The sequence below is a fragment of the Nerophis ophidion genome, linkage group LG08 (assembly GCF_033978795.1).
Source record: "Nerophis ophidion isolate RoL-2023_Sa linkage group LG08, RoL_Noph_v1.0, whole genome shotgun sequence".
Taxonomy (NCBI): Eukaryota; Metazoa; Chordata; class Actinopteri; order Syngnathiformes; family Syngnathidae; genus Nerophis; species Nerophis ophidion.
This window is the reverse complement of record NC_084618.1, coordinates 48,406,104-48,427,982: the sequence shown is the minus strand read 5'-3', so window position 1 is coordinate 48,427,982 and position 21,879 is coordinate 48,406,104. Positions and strand designations below refer to the sequence as shown.

Genomic DNA, 21,879 nt, shown 5'->3' with positions numbered 1-21,879 from the left:
CGGCCTCCGAGTGCAGGTCCGGGTGCAAGCCGGCCTCCGAGTGCAAGTCCGGGTGCAAGCCGGCCTCCGAGTCCAAGTCCGGGTGCAAGCCGGCCTCCGAGTCCAAGTCCGGGTGCAAGCCGGCCTCCGAGTCCAAGTCCGGGTGCAAGCCGGCCTCCGAGTCCAAGTCCGGGTGCAAGCCGGCCTCCGAGTCCAAGTCCGGGTGCAAGCCGGCCTCCGAGTCCAAGTCCGGGTGCAAGCCGGCCTCCGAGTCCAAGTCCGGGTGCAAGCCGGCCTCCGAGTGCAAGTCCAGGTGCAAGCCGGCCTCCGAGTGCAAGTCCAGGTGCAAGCCGGCCTCCGAGTGCAAGTCCAGGTGCAAGCCGGCCTCCGAGTGCAAGTCCAGGTGCAAGCCGGCCTCCGAGTGCAAGTCCAGGTGCAAGCCGGCCTCCGAGTGCAAGTCCAGGTGCAAGCCGGCCTCCGAGTCCAAGTCCAGGTGCAAGCCGGCCTCCGAGTCGGCCTCCAAGCCCAAGCCGGCCCCCGAGCCCAAGTCCAAGACAACGCCCGGGTCCAAGTCGGCGTCGAGGTTCTGGTCAGCGCCGAGGTCCAACTCGGGGTCCAGGTCCACGCAAAGCGTCAGGTCGTCCTCCTCGCCAGGCGCATCTGCCTCCACGTCGGTCGTGGGTGTGGCCGTGCCCGGGTCGTCCACCTCGCTAGGCGCTTCCATCTACACGGGTGTGGCCGTACCACCTCTTCGGCAGGTGCGTCCACCCCCACGCCGGCCATGCTGGTGGCCCTACCCAGGGCGTCGTCCTCGCAGGACGCGCCCTGGTCCTCGTCAGCCACAGATGTGGCCTCTGCGGGCCCGCCCGCCTAAACTTTTGTGGTGGCGGCGTCCCACCCGCCGCCGCTACCTGTGGTGTCCTTGGTGGAGTCAAGGATGCAGGACTTGTCAGCCCTCCACCAGGTCCTCCCTCCGCCCTCCCTTCTCTTTTGGACTGTCTAGTTGTACTTCGGGATTTTTGGGGCATCTGGGATCTTCCCCTTGGGGGAGGGGTAGTGTCACGATCCGTAGGCACGCGCTTTATTTTTTCACTTTTGTGTCAGTGTCCTTTTGTTTGATTACATTAAAATCAGTTTCTTACCTGCACTCCTGCTGACTGGTCGTTGTGCAGCCACGAAGTGGCAACTCCGCGCAACAAGTGCGCCGAACGCGTGACAATAAAAGTTTTAATGGAAACAATGGTTACACATTTTTGTCATGACAGGGACATCTACTTCTCACGTCGAGAGCATGGACGAAAAGAAAAATAGATAGGCATGTCCAACACATTAAAAGGCAGGTGTCACAACAATTAATGCAATAGGGGAGACACGGAAGGAGAAGGGTTCCACGTTTGGACAAAACATCAAACAAACTTCAGGTATTTTCATGTAACTTTCACACTCTGTGTAATTATAACAATAATAAAACGTTATAAAATACAATATATTTACAAGACATAAATGACCCCGTAACACTGCATCTTCTGATATCCACACAAAATATTGTACATTTCTCAATCGCCCTTGTCTGAAAATGGTATCCAGAAAGTTGTTGTTTTTTAATGGAGTGTAAAATTGTTTATGTAAGGCAGTAGTTTTTTTTTCAGGGGATCTTAAGACCTGCATTGCGGTCATTGCTCCTATGTTCTTGCCATTTCACAGACAGCGTTTTTGTGACTAAACACAGTTGGTGCCAAATTCTAAAAAGTGTGGGGTTTAGGAGGCAAGATCAAAACCTCGACCCTCTATGCCAAGGGTGTCAAACGCTGGCCCGCGGGCCAAATTTGGCCCGCCGTACAATTTCATTTGGCCCTTGAGGCAATATCAAATTAACATTAGAGCTGGCCCGCCGGTACTATTTGAATTGAAATTATTATTTCAAACCTGCACAGTACAAATAAACACAGGTTTTTTTTTGTTTTTGTTTTTTCTATAAAGGCACTGCCTTTAGCGTTGTTTACAATATGTTGTCACGTCCGCTTTTACTCCATATAAACAGCGTGCCGGCCAAGTCACATGATACATGCGACTTGTACACACACTTAAGTGAATGCCAGGCATACTTGCTCAACAGCCATACAGGTCAGACTGAGGGTGGCCGTATAAATCACTTTAACACTGTTACAAATATGCGCCAAACTGTCAACCCACACCATACAAGAATGACTAACACATTTCGGGAGAACATCCGCACCGTAACACAACATAAACAGAAAAAATACCCAGAAACCCTTGCAGCACTGACTACCACCCAAACACGCCTCCCACCACCAACCCCACCCATCTCATTATTATTTTATTTATTAGCCTGTGGAAAAATGTATTGTTGATATTTACCTCAGAAGGCTGCAAATAGAAAAGAGGCATTAAATATTTTATTTAAATTGTATATATTTGACCTTTTTTTTTTGGTTTGTTTTTTGAATGTTGATTTTGCACTAATAAGTTATATAATTATTGCTTGTTCCATATTCATTGTTCAAGCAAATCAGTGTTGCAAACTGAGCAATAAGTAACAATTTATTTATGCACTTTCTCTTGTTACTTCAAGGCTTGAATGTTTGATTCATTCATTATTGTTAATTTATTTTCAAATTTATTATTAGCCTGTGGACAAAGTTTATTTTGATATTTACCTCAGAAGGCTGCAAATACAAAAGAGGCACTTAATTTTTATTTAAATTTTATTTGATATGCCATTGATATTTTTAAATTATTATTATTATTATTTGAAACTCGATTTTGCATGTCACTATAAAGTTATATAAGCCTTGCCTGTTTAATATTCAATGCAAAACTTGTTTGGGTCCCTATTAAAAGGTTAATATGTTCAACCCTTGGCCCGCGGCTTTGTTCAGTTTAAAATTTTGGCCCACTCTGTATTTGACTTTGACACCCCTGCTCCAGGCTGCCTATAATAACATGTAATATTGACATATTTTGGTAATCTCAAAGAATATGGCGGCGTGTTAATGTAATGGACGCATCACGTTGGCTTTTCCCTTCAAAAACAAACAGTAAGCATCATGAAGCAGTATTGCTAAGTGCTGAACAAGATATGCAAATATCGAAAATAAAACAATCACTTACTGTACTATGTCTGCTCTCCATGGAATGCTGACTGATGGGATGTTTATAATTTCATTTTTAGAAGAAGAATTTATCTTAATTTTCACGAAGAATTAAAAAAAAAGTTGGCTACAAATGAGGTTCTTTTCATGTCTTTATCGCTATCTCCGGTTATAAGTTAAATGTTAAAGTTGATCAAATTCTTTATTTATGTCAACAACCGTCTACTATTCATGTGTAAAATGTCTAATTACCGTCCATCTTAGAAGTGATGCATCAGCTCGCCGACTCATTGTGTCAATATAGCAGCATAAGCTAGTTAGCGCTCTAAAATTGTTTGTCTGCATAAACGCTTATAATAACAAATATTGCTAATACTTGTGTAACAAATTGTTCAGGGTGTTCCAAGTTAACAGAGAGTGTGAGGTAAGGAGGAAGAGTTTTGTCCTTCCAAAGTTGCCGTAGGGCTGTGATGTGGGGTGTGTGGTTGTGGTAAGAGACGAAAAGTTCACATTAAAGAACCGGTGTCTACAGGACCTGCTCTAATGTCTCCCGTTTATCATTTTAGTATATAAGTACGCTGTTAGGCGAACCCAGGACACTCGTCTACACTTGCATACCGTATTTCCTTGAATTGCCGCAGGGCATATAGTATGCGCCTGCCTTGAATTACTGCCGGGTCAAACTCCCTTCGCAAAGTAATTAGCGCATGCTTAGTATTACCGCCTGGTCAAACTCGTGACGTCACGAGTGACACTTCCCCTGTCATCATTTTCAAAATGGAGGAGGCTGATTTCAATACCGGTAATTTGAAATCGCATAAAGGGAAGAAGATTAAGAGCTATTCAATAGGATTTAAGGTCCAAGCTTACATCACACTCAAATTTTTACTGCATACCTTTTGTAAGTTTTTTCAGAGGACTTCATGGGCGGAATATTGTACTTTCATTCACCGCCACCTCGTACTGGCTGAATTTTATGTAGTACGAGGTGGCTGAATTTTATGACTTAGAATACATAAAAATAAATAAATACATGTGTCCTTGTCTTAAAGATATTTTGGAATTTTTTATTAAAATACACTCGACTATTGTGCCTCACTGGGGTCCCAAATCATTTTACAAGTTTCTGAAATGAGCAGGACATAAGGCTGCCTTATGTTCTTAATATGTGTTCTCAATATAGGAAGGATGAAGAGATAAGCAGGATCCTCTCCAATCTCGAAGCTGAAGAAGAACTCAGTAATGGACTGCAGAAGAAGAGCCGAGAACTGCAGGTAAGACTTGAAGTAACCATTACATTTCCACATATGACGTCAACTAATGGGGCTGTTTGCAACATTAAGCGGCTGCCGAGAACAGTGTTTTTCAATCACTGTGCCGCGGCACACTAGTGTGCCGTGAGATATACATGTATTCTGGTGTGCTGTGGGAAATTATGCAACTGCACCTGGTCCAAAAAATCTGATTTGCAAATCAATAATTATAATCTGCAAATAATGTGCCGTTGTTTAGTGTCTGTGCTGTATAGAGCTCGGCAGGGTAACCATGTAATACTCCATGTCAGTAGGTAGCAGCAGGTAGTTCATTGATTTGTAGAAGTCGGAACGCGTCGAGGATGCTTTGTCCCGATCCCAATACTGTATGCAGAGCACAGCGGGAGACAGTGTGCAGGTAAAAGGTATGTTACGCTTAAACCAAAAATTAACAAAATGCAAGTCCTGCTAGGAAAAGGCACTGCAGCATAGGGATGGCTATGCAACACGAAAGTGAAATTGAACTGGCTACCAAGTAAACAAAAACAGAATGCTGGACGACAGCAAATAATTACAGTGTCCTGACATGACAATCAACAGTGTCCCCACAAAGAAGGATAGTGTCCATACAACTGAAATAGCCTTATTTGCAAATACAAAGCAGGTCAGGCAATAACAAACTAAAAAAAAAAAAAGACAACTTGTTGGAGTTTAATTTTTCAACGTTTCTGCTGGTGGTGTGCCTCCTTGTTTTTCATGGCTCAAAAAAGGTTGAAAAACACTGGCCTCGAGAGCACTAACATTCTAAGTGTTGTAAGTATTATATCCCACTCTCTTATGGTTTAAGCATGTAACTCAATTCCCACCTAACGCACATGTACACACAATAGTTAGGTTTCTCCAAAGCTTCATATACATGCTGAACGTATGTATGATAACATGTCATATTTACAGTATTTTGGTCATTTGAAGCACTACCGGAACTTCTTTTCAACTTAACAGAGTGCAAAGCAACGATTGCTACTTCCGTCAACAACAAAGCCTTCTGTTTTTGCTACCACTGATTATGGCAGACTTTGGGACACTGTCTTCTTTGGGACAAATGATCTAGCTATTATCATGCATTTTCATGTAGCACTACTGCTGAATGTTTCATCGATGAAGTACAAACATATCATGACAGTCAATTACAATGTCCATCCCAACCACTCTCACTGGGCTGCTAACTGATGGGATTGTTGTAGCTTTCAGCACTAGACTTGTGCTTGCAGTAAATTCAAGATGCAAATATGCATCTCGCCAAGTCTTCTTAGTGATGTCTGTTTTTCAACCACATTTGTTATTTGCATTACTTGCTTTAGCCGTCTACTAGCAGTGTGAATCTTTGGGCACCTGACTATTCTATCCCACTCTAAATCCTACGGAGACGATTCGATTCAGAATCGATACTCGATTTACCACAATTATTAAAAAAAAAAACAGTGTAGTTATAAAAACAAAAAGGTGTACATTTTAAAAGTATGTTTCTTAGGTTTTTTTTAAATCGATTTTTTAAAATTGTTGGCTGATTTAGAATCGGAGTGATGAAGAGTGTGAATTTAATTATTTGTGCACCCCGACACTTTAAAGTAGCTTTCTATTTTGTCTGAACATAGTAAATCACAAAGGCGGTAGTATGTAATGATATTTATTATTATTACCGGTCTCCATATTTGATTTTTAGTCTTCAAGGCACCTGGGCTGACATGTGCTCACTATCTGTGGCCTCTTATTTGGGAAATGATGAGACAAGTTGTGTAATTACTCACGTCCTTTCCAATACGGGTACCCTGATAATATATTCTTCAGCCGGCAGCTGGCTGCTAAATCACTCAATGTGGTTTATCAGGGTCATAGAGGTTTTCACAATTGTCTTGTATTATTTATAGCTACAGTATTTGTGGTTTCCATGCAGTTTTGCCACTAGACTGCAAGAACCGACTGTTTATGTGGCTGGTATGATAAACTGCATGTTTACAACTTGGTATCAAAGTCAGAAACAGCATGCAGGTAGCTCATCGCGGTAGAGGACAGAACAGTGAAGAGATGCATTCCTGTGTTTTAGCAGCACTAGTGGGTTCTTCTCTGTGATTGGTGAATATATTTCTCAGATCCATGCTTGGCAGGAGATGGCTTATAAACAAACGAAGGGATAAGAATCTACCGCTTCCCTATGATGGAGCAAATTGTGAATTAGGACAGGAATTTTCTTTGTTTGGTGATATCTTGTCAAAGTTGACTCATTTTTTAAGAATTCAGAGGCTTTAACTTTGATCATCTTTCCTGGTGTACACAAACTACTTGGTGCAATTGGCATTATAGAACATGAGGGAGACCAAGCTGTCAGCAGGTGATTTCAACTCAGTGAGTTATTTTTCCACTCTGCCTCAATCAAAATGTTTTATTTAAAGATGTACATAATAACTGTAGTGTTAACAAAATACCGTTTTTACATAGATAAAACATGGATACTGTACATGAAGTTTACATTTTAGTAGCAGAAGTAACAGCAATGATAATAATAAGGGGATGGCGTGGCACCGTTGGGAGAGTGGCTGTGCCAGCAACCTGAGGGTTCCTGGTTCAATCCCCACCGCCTACCATCCTAGTCACGTCTATTGTGTCCTTGAGCAAGACACTTCACCCTTGCTCCTGATGAGTCCTAGTTAGCGCCTTGCATGGCAGATCCCGCCATCAGTGTGTGAATGTGTGTGTGAATGGGTGAATGTGGAAATAGTCTCAAAGAGCTTTGAGTTCCTTAAAAAGGTAGAAAAGCACTGTACAAGTATAATCCATAATACAGAAGTAATAAGTAGTAGTAATAATACAGACATATTAGGTAGAGAGTTCAGCAATAGTGCAGCCGAACAAATGAATAGAAGATAGAATGTTATGATCGGCTGTGCGAATCATATTTTGTTTGGGTTTTCGGGTCACGTGTGTTTTTCTGTTAGTTCCTGTTCATGCACCTGAGTTTGTTACCATAGCAATTTATTACTTTCACCTGCGGCTTGTGTTCCTGACACACACCTCTTTGTCATCATTGACATTATTATTTAAGCCTGCCTTTGCCAGTCAGTCGGTCTGGCTTCTTTGTTTTTGCATCATGCGACTGCCACGTAAGTTTACTATTCTTAGTGAGCTGTGTGCACAATTAATGACCCGAAAACATATCTCCTCTTTTCATTACCCTGTAAATAATTTTGTGCAATTACTTGTTTTTCCAAAAGAGACAACTCATGGTTAAATTTGATTCAGATTATTTGCATTATTATGAACATATGAAGCATACATACAATATTTGGTGTATATATTATAACACACCCTTTTCAAAACAGGTTACAAAAGTTCCTCTTGGCTGTTGACAAATGAAGTTTTCGCGCAGCTGGTAAGAGTGGAGATAGTTTTGAAAAATAAACTCTTAAAAATGTTGAATGGACTCAAACTCTAAATGAATAAGAATCGTGATTAGAATGTGAGACCAATTATTTCCAGCATCCCTCCTGAACATGGCACACAGCAATCACAGGCGCAGCAATCAGTTTCTCTTTTAGAATTTTGTCATTTTGCACACCTTAACTCACCATTAGCGTAGTCAGCGAATGCCGGACTCAACTGTGGGCTGCAATACTTTGTGGCGTAGACTAGCCTACTTCAGTGGTTCTCAAACTTTTCTCCACCAAGTACTGCCTCATAAAATACCTGGTTCTCCAAGTACCAGCATTATGACCAACTTTAAAACACGGTAGCCAAGTAGGCACAAGTGTTTTTTTTTAAATTGTTGTTTTTTTCAGCAAGTTTATTCAATATTTTTGGCCACTGTAACAATACACATAAGTTTGAACAGTAACACTGTGTTTGAATACAGAAAACTAAAACACTGTACTTTAATTTAGTGATTCTTTGCAGAACACTAGATGGAGCCCATGTACTACTTGTGACAGAGTGTTTAGAGAGATTTTGGCCAACCCGGTTTCAGGCATCTCCTCAATGATCGGTCAAAAGGCACTCACAAAATTTAAGAGCGCCATGATTGCTACAACTTTGAGGCTGGCCCTATGCTGTACTGCACTTCATCACTAGTATGTTTAGAACTTTATTTAGACTCACTCTTTTGGTTGATTTCATCAAGAAAACTATCATCAGAATGACTGCAATTGCATGCTTACGGAAACAGCCGCACACATCCTTCGTAGAAAAGATCTTTGACCTAATATATATGGACGCTGCATCGATTACTACTGTCTATTGGCGCTGACAAGTCGTGGGGCCGCCATCCCGAACCGGTCATCATCTACTCCTGGTGACAGGATTGAAGTGTTAGCACATCTAAATTACTAAAATACTTAACTGATTTCCACGTAGTATTTGCCAGAATACAAATCCTGCTATTTAGACAAGAGCATTTTCCACCAGACCAGCAAACCGAGTGGGAAGATAACTGTGGTCAAACACAAATACCAAATGTTGGCACATGGAAATGGGTGTTCTTTCAGCAGAGGACCTCTCTATTGCAGAGAGGGGCACCGTGTTTTCTTGGGATGCCACACAGCATATAAAGAGATACCATTTTTTCAGAATTTATTATAGTTAAGACATCATCAACCCTTCCTGACACTCAGTATTAAATAAGAACTCCAAGGGATCCTAGATGAACCTGTAGGTGAGCACATACCGATGAACTTGGAGCAGTTACGAAATCATCATCATTAGTGCAAATCCAAAAACGGACAATTACCTGCACAATATAAAAGTTGTATAACTATAATTACAGCGACACAAGAACCTCCCAGACAGCACCTTATATCGTTGTTTCTTCAAAACAGCTCGATAAATTTCAACTATCATATTAATCGATAATGTGTAATCAACACGTGTTGAGTGCCCATCACAGGAATGCAAATTTACAGAGAATAAAAATTGTAAACAGCTACCAGGGCGGATAGATAATTAGTTTGCATCCATTTTTTTTAGGAATGGGATCAGTTTGTAGCTTAACATAAACAGTGTACTTTTAGGATAATTGAACAATGTAATTGCAGAAATTAAAGAACTCCCGCAAAAACATACACTGAATAAAAGATCAATCCAACAAGAACAAAATTTTATGTTGAAAATCTTTTGAAGGACATCATCATACAAACATACTTACCATCCATAACATTGATGTTGTGTAATACATAACATTTAGAAGCATCTAGACCTGCAATACGGTGCAAACCTGAAAGACAATGTTGGAATAAATCGTGCTTTGGTAAGTAACATATTTGATTGACATGACGAGTGCCGTGCAATTGTGATCGTGGCGCTAATAATAAAAAGGATGAGTTTGTTTGCAGTTGATTTCCTGCTACAAATATTAGTCTAATCTACAATTCATGTCTGCAGTTGTTTTTAGAGTGTGAAGTTTATATTTTGTCTCATTATTTAGCTGTATATATGTCTTTGTTGTGCAGCAATGTTTGCTAGTGATATCAAGATTCAGTATATGCTGTTGAGCCTATGAAAGATTTATTTATCTAGTTTATCAATACTATTAAGGATGCTCACACATATCACCAAAGACCCCATGATGTGGTAATCCATGTCGAATAAAGCACTTGGCTTTCCTGTACAACAACAACTAAACTTTTAGAGAAGTAAAATACAGTGGATTGGACCAATAATCACAATATTTATTACTAGGACTTAACATTACTTTAGTTTATTTGCACAACCAGGTCTTCGTAGGTATATTTAGGGATAGCAACCACAAAAGAACACAAACTAATAAATAAATGATAAATGGGTTGTACTTGTATAGCGCTTTTCTACCTTCAAGGTACTCAAAGCGCTTTGACACTACTTCCACATTTACCCATTCACACACACATTCACACACTGATGGAGGGAGCTGCCATCTTTTCTCCTGCCTTACATTTAGTTTTGCTCTCAAACACGACTATTATAGTAAGATGGCGGCGTCCGTACGGGCTGCAACATTGCGGAGCTGCTGCTAAAGATGGAACATTTAGCAGAAATACTGGACAATTCTACAAACTTTATGGCTGGCTCACATCGTGGTCACTCCGTGACCACTTCTGGATGTGGACATATCGGGCCGTTTTGGACTGATAGACGCTTGCGTGCTAGACTTGCTAACTAGCATGGAAATACGTCGGCGGCTACATCCAGCGGCCTGTGAAGCAGGGGAGTCTAGTAGCAGCGGGGGCCGTCTACGGAGCAGACGCCAGCGGTGTGATCGGAAACGCGGATGTCGAGCGGGGCTAAAAACAAAGCAGAAGGCTAATCCCCACAGAACACCACTTCCCTCCATCCTGCAGCCGGATTTAAATGAAAGATGCGAGACTACTGGTCTGGGTAAGGAGTCAGTTAAATTAGAACACGTTTTTTCTGCTTTGAGTGTTTCAGAGTTGGACATGTGTTTTACTGAGGTGGCTAACTATGATGCGTGCAGTTTATCAAAGCAACAATCAAACAACCGGAAAATCCCCGTTACTGAGGTGGCTAACTATGATGCGTGCAGTTTATCAAAGCAACAAACAAACAATCGGAAAATCCCCGTTACTGAGGTGGCTAACCATGATGCGTGCAGTTTATCAAAGCAACAATCAAACAATCGGAAAATCCCCGTTACTGAGGTGACTAACCATGATGCGTGCAGTTTATCAAAGCAACAATCAAACAATCGGAAAATTCCCGTCTTATCAATTCCTAGATATGGTCGTAACTATACTAAATGCACTGGGCAAAATAAACACAACATTATTAATATTGCTACTACGGATAATTTGATCAAAAATTCCCTGAAACAGCCCACTACCTATAATATAGGTTTTTTAAACATAAGATCATTGTCTCCCAAAACGTTATTAGTTAATGATATTATCAGAGACAACAATCTTAACGTCATCGGTCTCAGTGAAACCTGGCTTAAACCAAACGACTTTTTTGCGCTAAATGAGGCATGTCCTCCTAACTTTACACATGCGCATATTGCCCGTCCGCTTAAAAGGGGTGGGGGGGTCGCACTAATATACAACGAAAACTTTAACCTTAGTCCTAACATAAATAATAAATATAAATCGTTTGAGGTGCTTACTATGAGGTCTGTCACACCGCTGCCTCTACACCTGGCTGTTATCTACCGCCGCCCAGGGCCCTATTCGGACTTTATCAATGAATTCTCAGAGTTCGTTGCTGATCTAGTGACACACGCCGATAATATAATCATAATGGGGGACTTTAATATCCATATAAATACCCCATCGGACCCACCGTGCGTAGCGCTCCAGACTGTAATTGATAGCTGTGGTCTCACACAAATAATAAATGAACCCACGCATCGCAACGGTAATACGATAGACCTAGTGCTTGTCAGGGGTATCACCGTTTCCAAAGTTACGATACTCCCGTATACTAAAGTATTGTCCGATCATTACCTTATAAAATTCGAGGTTCAGACGCATGTTCGTCAAACTAATAATGATAATAACTGCTATAGCAGCCGCAACATTAATACAGCCACAACGACAACTCTTGCTGACCTACTGCCCTCGGTAATGGCACCATTCCCAAAGTATGTGGGCTCTATTGATAACCTCACTAACAACTTTAACGACGCCCTGCGCGAAACCATTGATAACATAGCACCGCTAAAGTTAAAAAAGGCTCCAAAAAAGCGCACCCCGCGGTTTACAGAAGAAACTAGAGCTCAGAAATTATTGTGTAGAAAGCTGGAACGCAAATGGCGCACGACTAAACTTGAGGTGCACCATCAAGCATGGAGTGATGGTTTAATAACTTATAAACGCATGCTTACCTTAGCTAAAGCTAAATATTACTCAAATCTCATCCACCGTAATAAAAACGATCCTAAATTTTTGTTTAGTACGGTAGCATCGCTAACCCAACAAGGGACTCCTTCCAGTAGCTCAACCCACTCAGTTGATGACTTTATGCAATTCTTTAGTAAGAAAATTGAAGTCATTAGAAAGGAGATTAAAGACAATGCGTCCCAGCTACAACGGGGTTCTATTAACACTGATACGATTGTATATACGGCGGATACTGCCCTCCAAAATAGTTTCTCTCGTTTTGAGGAAATAACATTAGAGGAATTGTTACAACGTGTAAATGGAATAAAACAGACAACATGTTTACTTGACCCTCTTCCTGGGAAACTGATCAAGGAGCTCTTTGTATTATTAGGTCCATCAGTGCTAAATATTATAAACTTATCACTCTCCTCGGGCACTGTTCCCCTAGCATTCAAAAAAGCGGTTATTCATCCTCTTCTTAAAAGACCTAACCTCGATCCTGACCTCATGGTAAACTACCGACCGGTGTCTCACCTTCCCTTTATTTCAAAAATCCTTGAAAAAATTGTTGCGGAGCAGTTAAATGAACACTTAGCGTCTAACAATCTATGTGAAACCTTTCAATCCGGTTTCAGGGCAAATCACTCCACGGAGACAGCCCTCGCAAAAATGACTAATGATCTATTGCTAACGATGGATTCTGATGCGTCATCTATGTTGCTGCTCCTCGATCTTAGCGCTGCTTTCGATACCGTCGATCATAATATTTTATTAGAACGTATCAAAACACGAATTGGTATGTCAGACTTAGCCCTGTCTTGGTTTAACTCTTATCTTACTGATAGGATGCAGTGTGTCTCCCATAACAATGTGACCTCGGACTACGTTAAGGTAACGTGTGGAGTTCCCCAGGGTTTGGTCCTTGGCCCTGCACTCTTCAGCATCTACATGCTGCCGCTAGGTGACATCATACGCAAATACGGTATTAGCTTTCACTGTTATGCTGATGACACCCAACTCTACATGCCCCTAAAGCTGACCAACACGCCGGATTGTAGTCAGCTGGAGGCGTGTCTTAATGAAATCAAACAATGGATGTCCGCTAACTTTTTGCAACTCAACGCCAAAAAAACGGAAATGCTGATTATCGGTCCTGCTAGACACCGAACTCTATTTAATAATACAACTCTAACATCTGACAACCAAACAATTAAACAAGGCGACACGGTAAAGAATCTGGGTATTATCTTCGACCCAACTCTCTCCTTTGAGGCACACATTAAAAGCGTTACTAAAACGGCCTTCTTTCATCTCCGTAATATCGCTAGAATTCGCTCCATTCTGTCCACTGAAGACGCTGAGATCATTATCCATGCGTTTGTTACGTCTCGCCTCGACTACTGTAACGTATTATTTTCGGGTCTCCCCATGTCTAGCATTAAAAGATTACAGTTGGTACAAAATGCGGCCGCTAGACTTTTGACAAGAACAAGAAAGTTTGATCACATTACGCCTGTACTGGCTCACCTGCACTGGCTTCCTGTGCACTTAAGATGTGACTTTAAGGTTTTACTACTTACGTATAAAATACTACACGGTCTAGCTCCATCCTATCTTGCCGATTGTATTGTACCATATGTCCCGGCAAGAAATCTGCGTTCAAAGGACTCCGGCTTGTTAGTGATTCCCAAAGCCCAAAAAAAGTCTGCGGGCTATAGAGCTTTTTCCTTTCGGGCTCCAGTACTCTGGAATGCCCTCCCGGTAACAGTTCGAGATGCCACCTCAGTAGAAGCATTTAAGTCTCACCTTAAAACTCATTTGTACACTCTAGCCTTTAAATAGACTCCCTTTTTAGACCAGTTGATCTGCCGTTTCTTTTCTTTTTCTTCTATGTCCCACTCTCCCTTGTGGAGGGGGTCCGGTCCGATCCGGTGGCCATGTACTGCTTGCCTGTGTATCGGCTGGGGACATCTCTGCGCTGCTGATCCGCCTCCGCTTGGGATGGTTTCCTGCTGGCTCCGCTGTGAACGGGACTCTCGCTGCTGTGTTGGATCCGCTTTGGACTGGACTCTCGCGACTGTGTTGGATCCATTGTGGATTGAACTTTCACAGTATCATGTTAGACCCGCTCGACATCCATTGCTTTCCTCCTCTCTAAGGTTCTCATAGTCATCATTGTCACCGAAGTCCCACTGGGTCATTATTGTCACCGATGTCCCACTGGGTGTGAGTTTTCCCTGCCCTTATGTGGGCCTACCGAGGATGTCGTGGTGGTTTGTGCAGCCCTTTGAGACACTAGTGATTTAGGGCTATATAAGTAAACATTGATTGATTGATTGATGTGAATAATGCTGTATAATAGACTTGTTTTTATATTATTCACATGTGAATAATGCTGTATAATAGACTGTATTTATGTTATTGATTGATCTTTCACAGTATCATGTTCTCATAGTCATCATTGTCACCGATGTCCCACTGGGTGTGAGTTTTCCTTGCCCTTATGTGGGCCTACCGAGGATGTCGTAGTGGTTTGTGCAGCCCTTTGAGACACTAGTGATTTAGGGCTATATAAGTAAACATTGATTGATTGATTGATTGAGAATAAACTCGATTGCATCACAGAAAGTTTCTCAAACAAATCAAATGTTCAAACAGTCATTTTACAAAGCATGGTCTTACTGTTTTCCACAAGATGATAACAGTGATATTTTTAAGAGCCATTTCCTTCTACATACTTTAGTTTTTTCCCTGACTTTATTAACATTAGGAGCCATTTTTTCCGGACTCTGAAAAGCTCTTTCCTATCCCTCTATTTGAATGATTGGAACACCCAAAAACAGAACAGCAAAACTGCATTTTCTGCTCAAACTCTACACTCACTCTCACTTGTTTGATGCAACGCTTAAGCTGCTTGACCTGGGGCGCCGCTAGGGATTTTGGGCCCATGATAAGAATCTTTACATGGCCCCCAACACATAATTTCATATAATTTCATCATCATTAGGGGCCTCTCTGGGCCCCTCTATCATGGTCCCCTGGAATCCGTCTCCTTTACCCCCCCCTTTTCGGCGCCCCTGTGCTTGACCATCATGTGAATTAAACTGAGAAGAACAAAAACAAACGTGACGTCATATGTGATATAAGCCAGTGTTGTGGAATATGACTAAAGTATCAGTTCATATCCGGAACACTAGGGCCAAACAATAAGTAGCTAAACTTTTAGCTAGCGGGCTACAATATTGCTGGTGTGCATAAATACAGTACGACAATCTTCGATTCACAAAATATACGCAATAGTCATGTTCACTCTTACTTGTGACAAGTAATCCCTGTGACCTGTTTGCCACGATCCGTCTGTTTTTGCAAAAATACACAGCACAATGCTCTGGCTTTGTGTTCTTTCTTGTTCCTTCTGCTGCTCAAAAAGGAGTAGATGACGGGTTCAAGATTGCGGCCGAATTTCCTGCGCTCCGGCACCCAATGTCTATACATATGATGTCCATGGCATGGTACCACAGTTCGATGTTTTGGCCAGGTAACTCTGGGAACAGAGATTTTAATCTCAATGAGGTTTTTTTTACCCGGTTAAATAAAGGATATTGGTTGATTGATTGATAATCGCCTGCTTACTTTACATTGTTTCGTTTTTGAGACAAAAATGCTGTGATTGGTTTTTGTTCTGTCATCATGTTGAACTCACCAGCTGTGTCATAGTAGACAATGTTCTGATCACAGGCATAGGCTTTGTTATGATTTCCTTTTTAGAAACCTGATTAAAATTGCGCCTTTTGTGTACACTTTGAAAGTGCCATTAGCTTAACACGCAAATGTTGGATTCTACATTATTTAAAAATCATCCGAAATAATGGAACATCAATCCTCTGTTTTATGGGCAATGTATGTTTCTTTATGGAGGAAAAGTGGGTGGGAGATGCAGCAGTATCACTATTCATGTCCTCACCTGTTGCCATTCAATACTGCTTTTTGCTTCGTTAACTAAACTTGAAACAGATATGGATACATATGAATAACTTTTTTTCTACCACATTCTGATGCAACAATTTCATAGTTTTAAGGATGTTCTTTGGGATCGCTTACAACTGATGATTTCAGCAGATTGTTTGTTCAAGCAATGGACAGGATTCAAAAGAGTAATGTGTTAGAATGTCATCATCTCCAAAGTTAGATGAGCCATATCTTAAACTGAGCCACTGTGGCATTGACAGTGGAACAGAAGATCAGTACTGTAACTCTCCAACAGAAATAAAGGAAAAATAATTGCAGCAAAGGCTGAACTGGTGATTGACACGTCAGTGTGGGTGAATATATTTGGAAAAATCACCACAGTTATGACTATATTAAACTAAAATTATGTAAATTCAAATTCTGTCTTTTTCAGTGAAATATTTTAGTGCTCATTTTCCAAGAAATAGAGACTATAGAATTTTACTATTATTACTCCATACTGTTGTAGGGCCGTAGTTAGCAAAATAGTTATAAATTCAAATAAATAAATACATTATATGGGCGGATTTTCATTAAACTTTCAGAAAAAGTCCGAAATGGGATACCGAACAATTGCATTCCGGGCCTAATCCTGATCATTTGTGCTGATTAGCTTAAATTTACGCTGGTTTGTGTATGTTAGCGGCCCTGCAGAGACAAAAGCAGTGGAGACAGACAAGTTTTCAATCTGTTTCTTTCATACCACTATAGAGAACTTCCACTTCTGTTTGTTTGTATGCGATATGTCTTGCTTCCAGTGACAGAGAAAAAGATAGTGGATGACTGTCAATAGCTCTCACTCCGTACGTCTTGTTCCACTATAGGTTGCGACAAAAGTTGTTATCTGTCTTTCGAGAAATGTCAGAAATGAGATATGGAATAAGTGATTACATTTTGGGCCTGATTCAGATCATTACTACTTTAACTTAATGTATTCAATAATACATTGCTTACTCTTTGTATTTTCATTTATTTACTTACCGGTACTCTATTATTCATTCACTGTTGTGTTCCGCATTACTTTACCTTTATGTTACGAGTTTCAATTTCTGTGTGTTTGTATGCTATCTCGCTCGCCTCCCCACACAAGTACAAAGATAGCGGATGACTGACAAGAGGCTTCACTCTCTTTCATACATTCTACTGTAGATAGCTCAAAATGTTTCCATCTACCTTTCAAGAAATGCCAAAACTGGGATAAGCAACATGTGATTACTGTACATTTAGGGCCTGATCCAGGTCACTGCCTGGATTAAGGACTTTTTTTGTTATTGCTAGGGCTGCTCTCGCAGAGTGTTTTTTCAGTTTTCATAACATTTTCACCACTGCACTGCTTCGGTATATAATTATATCTTACAGTGATATAGCTTTCAAATTCAAAATGTAATCACTCAGCGAATCACGGTTTGTCTGATAGTGTTTTTTTCTAGTAATGTTATGTAAATACGATGCTTTTGCAAACTGGTGGACAAATACAGCTTTAGTTAATGAGTGCATCACATGTTGACTGTGCCTACTTTTCATGTTGAAACGGCTTCGCCTTGTTCAGTGTGCTATATTTCAAAGTGGTTAAAAGAATGCCATGGAGGTCAAAGGCCTAATGTTTTCATGGTTATTTCCTTGCAACAATCTTGTGCCCAACGTGGTTTTATTACACGGTCGTAAAACAGGTATACTCAGCCAAGGTTAAGAAGGGTCATCACTGTTTGAGAGCATGAAGCTTGTTTTACCTCATTGTTTTTTAAGTTTAAATTATCTCGTTTGTGTTTATCATAATTGCTGCAAAATACAACTAATTAATCAATATTTTAATGTAGTTATAAAATAAGTGTTTTCCCTTTTAAGACCTGCCCTTGGATTCTAATCATACCTTGAAGGTGCTAGGAAAAGTTTCAATGTATGTTGTTGTTTTTTTCACTTTCGCTTTCCCTGTCAAGGGTCGCTTAATGGTGTGAATGGTGTTGGCTTACTTTTTACGTCGGATGACCTTCCTGTCGCAACCCTGACAGGGAACCCATGCCCTCTGCCATGAAAGAACGGTCAACATATGGTAATAGTGTCAAAGCGCTTTGAGTACCTTGAAGGTAGAAAAGCGCTAAACAAGTATAAACCAACAACAACAACATCAGTCCTGTGGTAAAATAGTATGGAAAAGAATGCAATGAAAAAACAAATAACACCGGCCATCGCAATCAGACATGTTTGTTTGAAATGCTATGACGTGCAACACAGTTTAGTCCTGGAGATCTGCTCCACATTGTAAAAAAACAAAAAACTAAGAAATATTGCATCAGGACTTTTATTCATATCTTTTGTGCCCAGCCCTTCAAAGTTTAAAGTAAAATCTCGAGTGTTTCATAGCAGGTACAGATAAACCATAAATACAAGTTTACAAAAATACAGGACAATTTCTCCATGTACCTGTTAAACAATTTCAGTCATATTTGCACTAAATTTGTAAAAATGCTTACAATTTTTTATTTTTCAATTTTGAATTGCATATTTAACAAAAATGGCAATAGCAATTCAACTAGTGATTTTTAGGTTTTAAACATTCAAATGCATCAAATTAAATGATGTCTAAAGTAAGTTCTATAACTTTTAGCATATTTTGACCTAAGGGCGTTGCAATGTCGTGGGTAGTGTGTGACCCTGGGAATTTATCTGTACCATGCAGGATCATGCAGGATCCTGCTTTAAACTAAGCTTCAAAAAGCTGTGCACGCAAAACCTGCTTCTTGCCTTCTAGCCATAAATTCTGACCTCCTAATTTTAATTTTAGAAAAAAATCAGCACAACTTGTTTGATTGCTTTGTTTCGTAGGTTAACTGGTTTTATATACTGTGCTCTGGAATTAACGTTGCTGATCAGTTATTATTATTGAATTTTACTTTTCAGTATCAAATGGTTCAAGTCAGTCGAAACATTTTCTTAGTTCTAAATAAGGATACTTTTTTTTTTTACCTAAATGCAAATTGATGCACTTTGAATGTTTTCTGTTACAGACTTATAAAGTAATTCTATATTTATTTCTTGTTTCTTTAATGTTAATGCAGATACAATGTTGTTATGCAGTGATGTACTTATAACATTTCCATAGACAAATCCTGGTGGAGCGTAACAGAAAATAATTGAGAATCACTGCCCTACGGTTAATTTGTCCTCGGTTGCTTGTCGAATCCTCATTGTCGTCCACCCGTTTCGAACTATGTTGACAGGCCTCCTCATACTGCTGTTACCGAAAAAAGTTCATTCAGCCATTTTACTTTGTCACCATTTAAACTTTTTACAGATACTGTACAGTACTGTAATACAATGCAAGTGGTGTTTGTTATTTTGCATAAACTCATAGTGCAGAGATGGGTAGTAACGCGCTACATTTACTCCGTTACATTTACTTGAGTAACTTTTGGGATAAATTGTACTTCTAAGAGTAGTTTTTATGCAACATACTTTTACTTGAGTATATTTATTGAGAAAAAACGCTACTTTTACTCCGTTCCATTTATCTACATTCAGCGCGCTACTCGCTACTTTTTTTTAAATCGATTTATTAATGTTTGTTTTGGTTAATGACAGAGGTTAAAAGTAGAATCCACGCATGCCTGCGTTTCACCAATCACATGCAGTCACTGGTGACGTTGGACCAATCAAACAGAGGTAGGTGGTTACATGACCCGACTTAAACAAGTTGAAAAACGTATTGGGGTGTTACCATTTAGTGGTCAATTGTACGGAATATGTACTGTACTGTGCAATCTAATAATAAAAGTTTCATTCAATCAATCAAAAGTGTAAAGGAAAAAAGACACTTTTTATTTCAAGCGTACCTCCGGTCAAAAGCCTAAAGACTGATCGCACAGTTCCTGTCTTCACAATAAAAGTGCCGCTCCATCGCGCCTCCGCTAACAAAATAAGAGTCTCCGAAAGCCAGCGCAAACAAACAAGCAAGCTACTGAGTTTGCCACCAATGTATTTCTTGTAAAGTGTATAAAAACGAATATGTAAGCTGGACAAATAAGATGCCAAAAACCAACGACTTTCATGTGGTATTAGACAGAAAAGAGGAACTTTTTTTCTCCTCCATTTGAAAACGTGGACGTCTGATTCCAATCAATGCAAGTCATCAGAATCAGGTAATACACCAACTTATATTCTTGTCTTCATGAAAGATAGGAATCTATATGTTAAACATGCATGTATATTCATTAAAACACCTTCAACATGTGAACAAAAACGGCAAAATAAATAAATATAAATTATATACTGTATATATAAATGTATGTATATATATATATATATATATATATATATATATATATATATACATATATATATATATATGATTTGTGTGTGTATGTATGATATGTGTGTGTATAAATGATTTGTGTGTGTGTGTATAAATTATTTGTGTGTATATGTATATATGAGGTAGATCACCTCGACTTGGTCATTTACTAAGTAATTGATAAACGTTGAAAAACTTATTGGGGTGTTACCATTTAGTGGTCAATTGTACGGAATATGTACTGTACTGTGCAATCTACTAATACAAGTTTTAATCAATCAATCAAATCGATGAATGCCTACTGAGGCTATGGTGCTGTTAAGTTATTGTGGCTCAATGTGCCATTTTTTTGTTTTATTTTAATGTACTATTATTTAATATATATTATTGTTTTAGTTGCTTAAGAGATATTCCTGGCTTTGAATTTGCTCATTGCTATTTTTAAGTTTTTGTGCATTATTTGTTGCCGTAATCAGGTTACTCATCAGTTACTCAGTACTTGAGTAGTTTTTTCACAACATTCTTTTTTACTTTTGATTGGCTAGCAGGCCAAAGATGCGAGGATCAGCAATTCTGACTTGAAAAGGTTGAGAGAATTTAATTTTTTCAAAAACTCATCCTTTTGTGGTTAGTTAATTATGCTAATTAAAACCTAACATGTTCACTAAAAATAATACTGGAATAAAGTGATTTATCATATTGTAACTGTATGCATATTCGAAAGAAACTTACACTATAAACCATGAACTAATAATGTTGATACAATGTCGATGCAGTCCGACCTCTTGCCATGTTTATGCATGCTAAAAAGTCCATCCATCCATCCATTTCAACCGCTTATTCCCTTCGGGGACGCGGGGGGCGCTGGAGCCTAGCTGAGCTACAACTGGCAGAAGGCGGGGTACACCCCTGGACAAGTCGCCATGCTAAAAAGTCATAATGCAGATATGAAACTTGACATGTTTCATTTAATGTATCTACATTAACAGACAGTAATAGTATCGTTTGCATAAGTACTTTGACCCCCGACAGTCACAGTCAGAGGCCGTAACCGAGTCGGGAGGACCTGTTTCATCGGTCAAACAAGCATTCACCCATTCATTTTGTCATAAAAAAGCAGCACTTTCCAGCAGTGCTCTCAACATAGTTGGATGGAGTACAAACATATTGAATTCAAGTAAAATCACAGTTACAGAAGATTTTACTTACTCATGGTCCAAAATTATACTCATGTAAAAAAGTTTTTGATTAAAAATATACTCACAGAACAAAGTTTCTTGTGACTTCTTAAGGTGGCTCTGTCAAATGTTGTATACACATATTGTCAAATAAAAAACTGTAAATCAACATATTTTTGGCTAATTCAAGCAATTTTAGAG

The 21,879-nt window shown here is 39.9% G+C and overlaps 1 protein-coding gene across 4 annotated transcripts in view; it reads left to right on the top strand.

The window, feature by feature from the left end:
• Window positions 1–21,879, top strand: part of LOC133557864 (myosin-16) — a 138,882-nt gene that overhangs the window by 47,313 nt on the left and 69,690 nt on the right. For all 4 annotated transcript variants that reach the window (XM_061908734.1, XM_061908736.1, XM_061908733.1 and 1 more), the window contains one exon: window positions 4,276–4,366. In XM_061908734.1, the coding sequence (XP_061764718.1) occupies window positions 4,276–4,366 (91 nt within the window). The remainder of the gene's footprint in view (window positions 1–4,275; window positions 4,367–21,879) is intronic.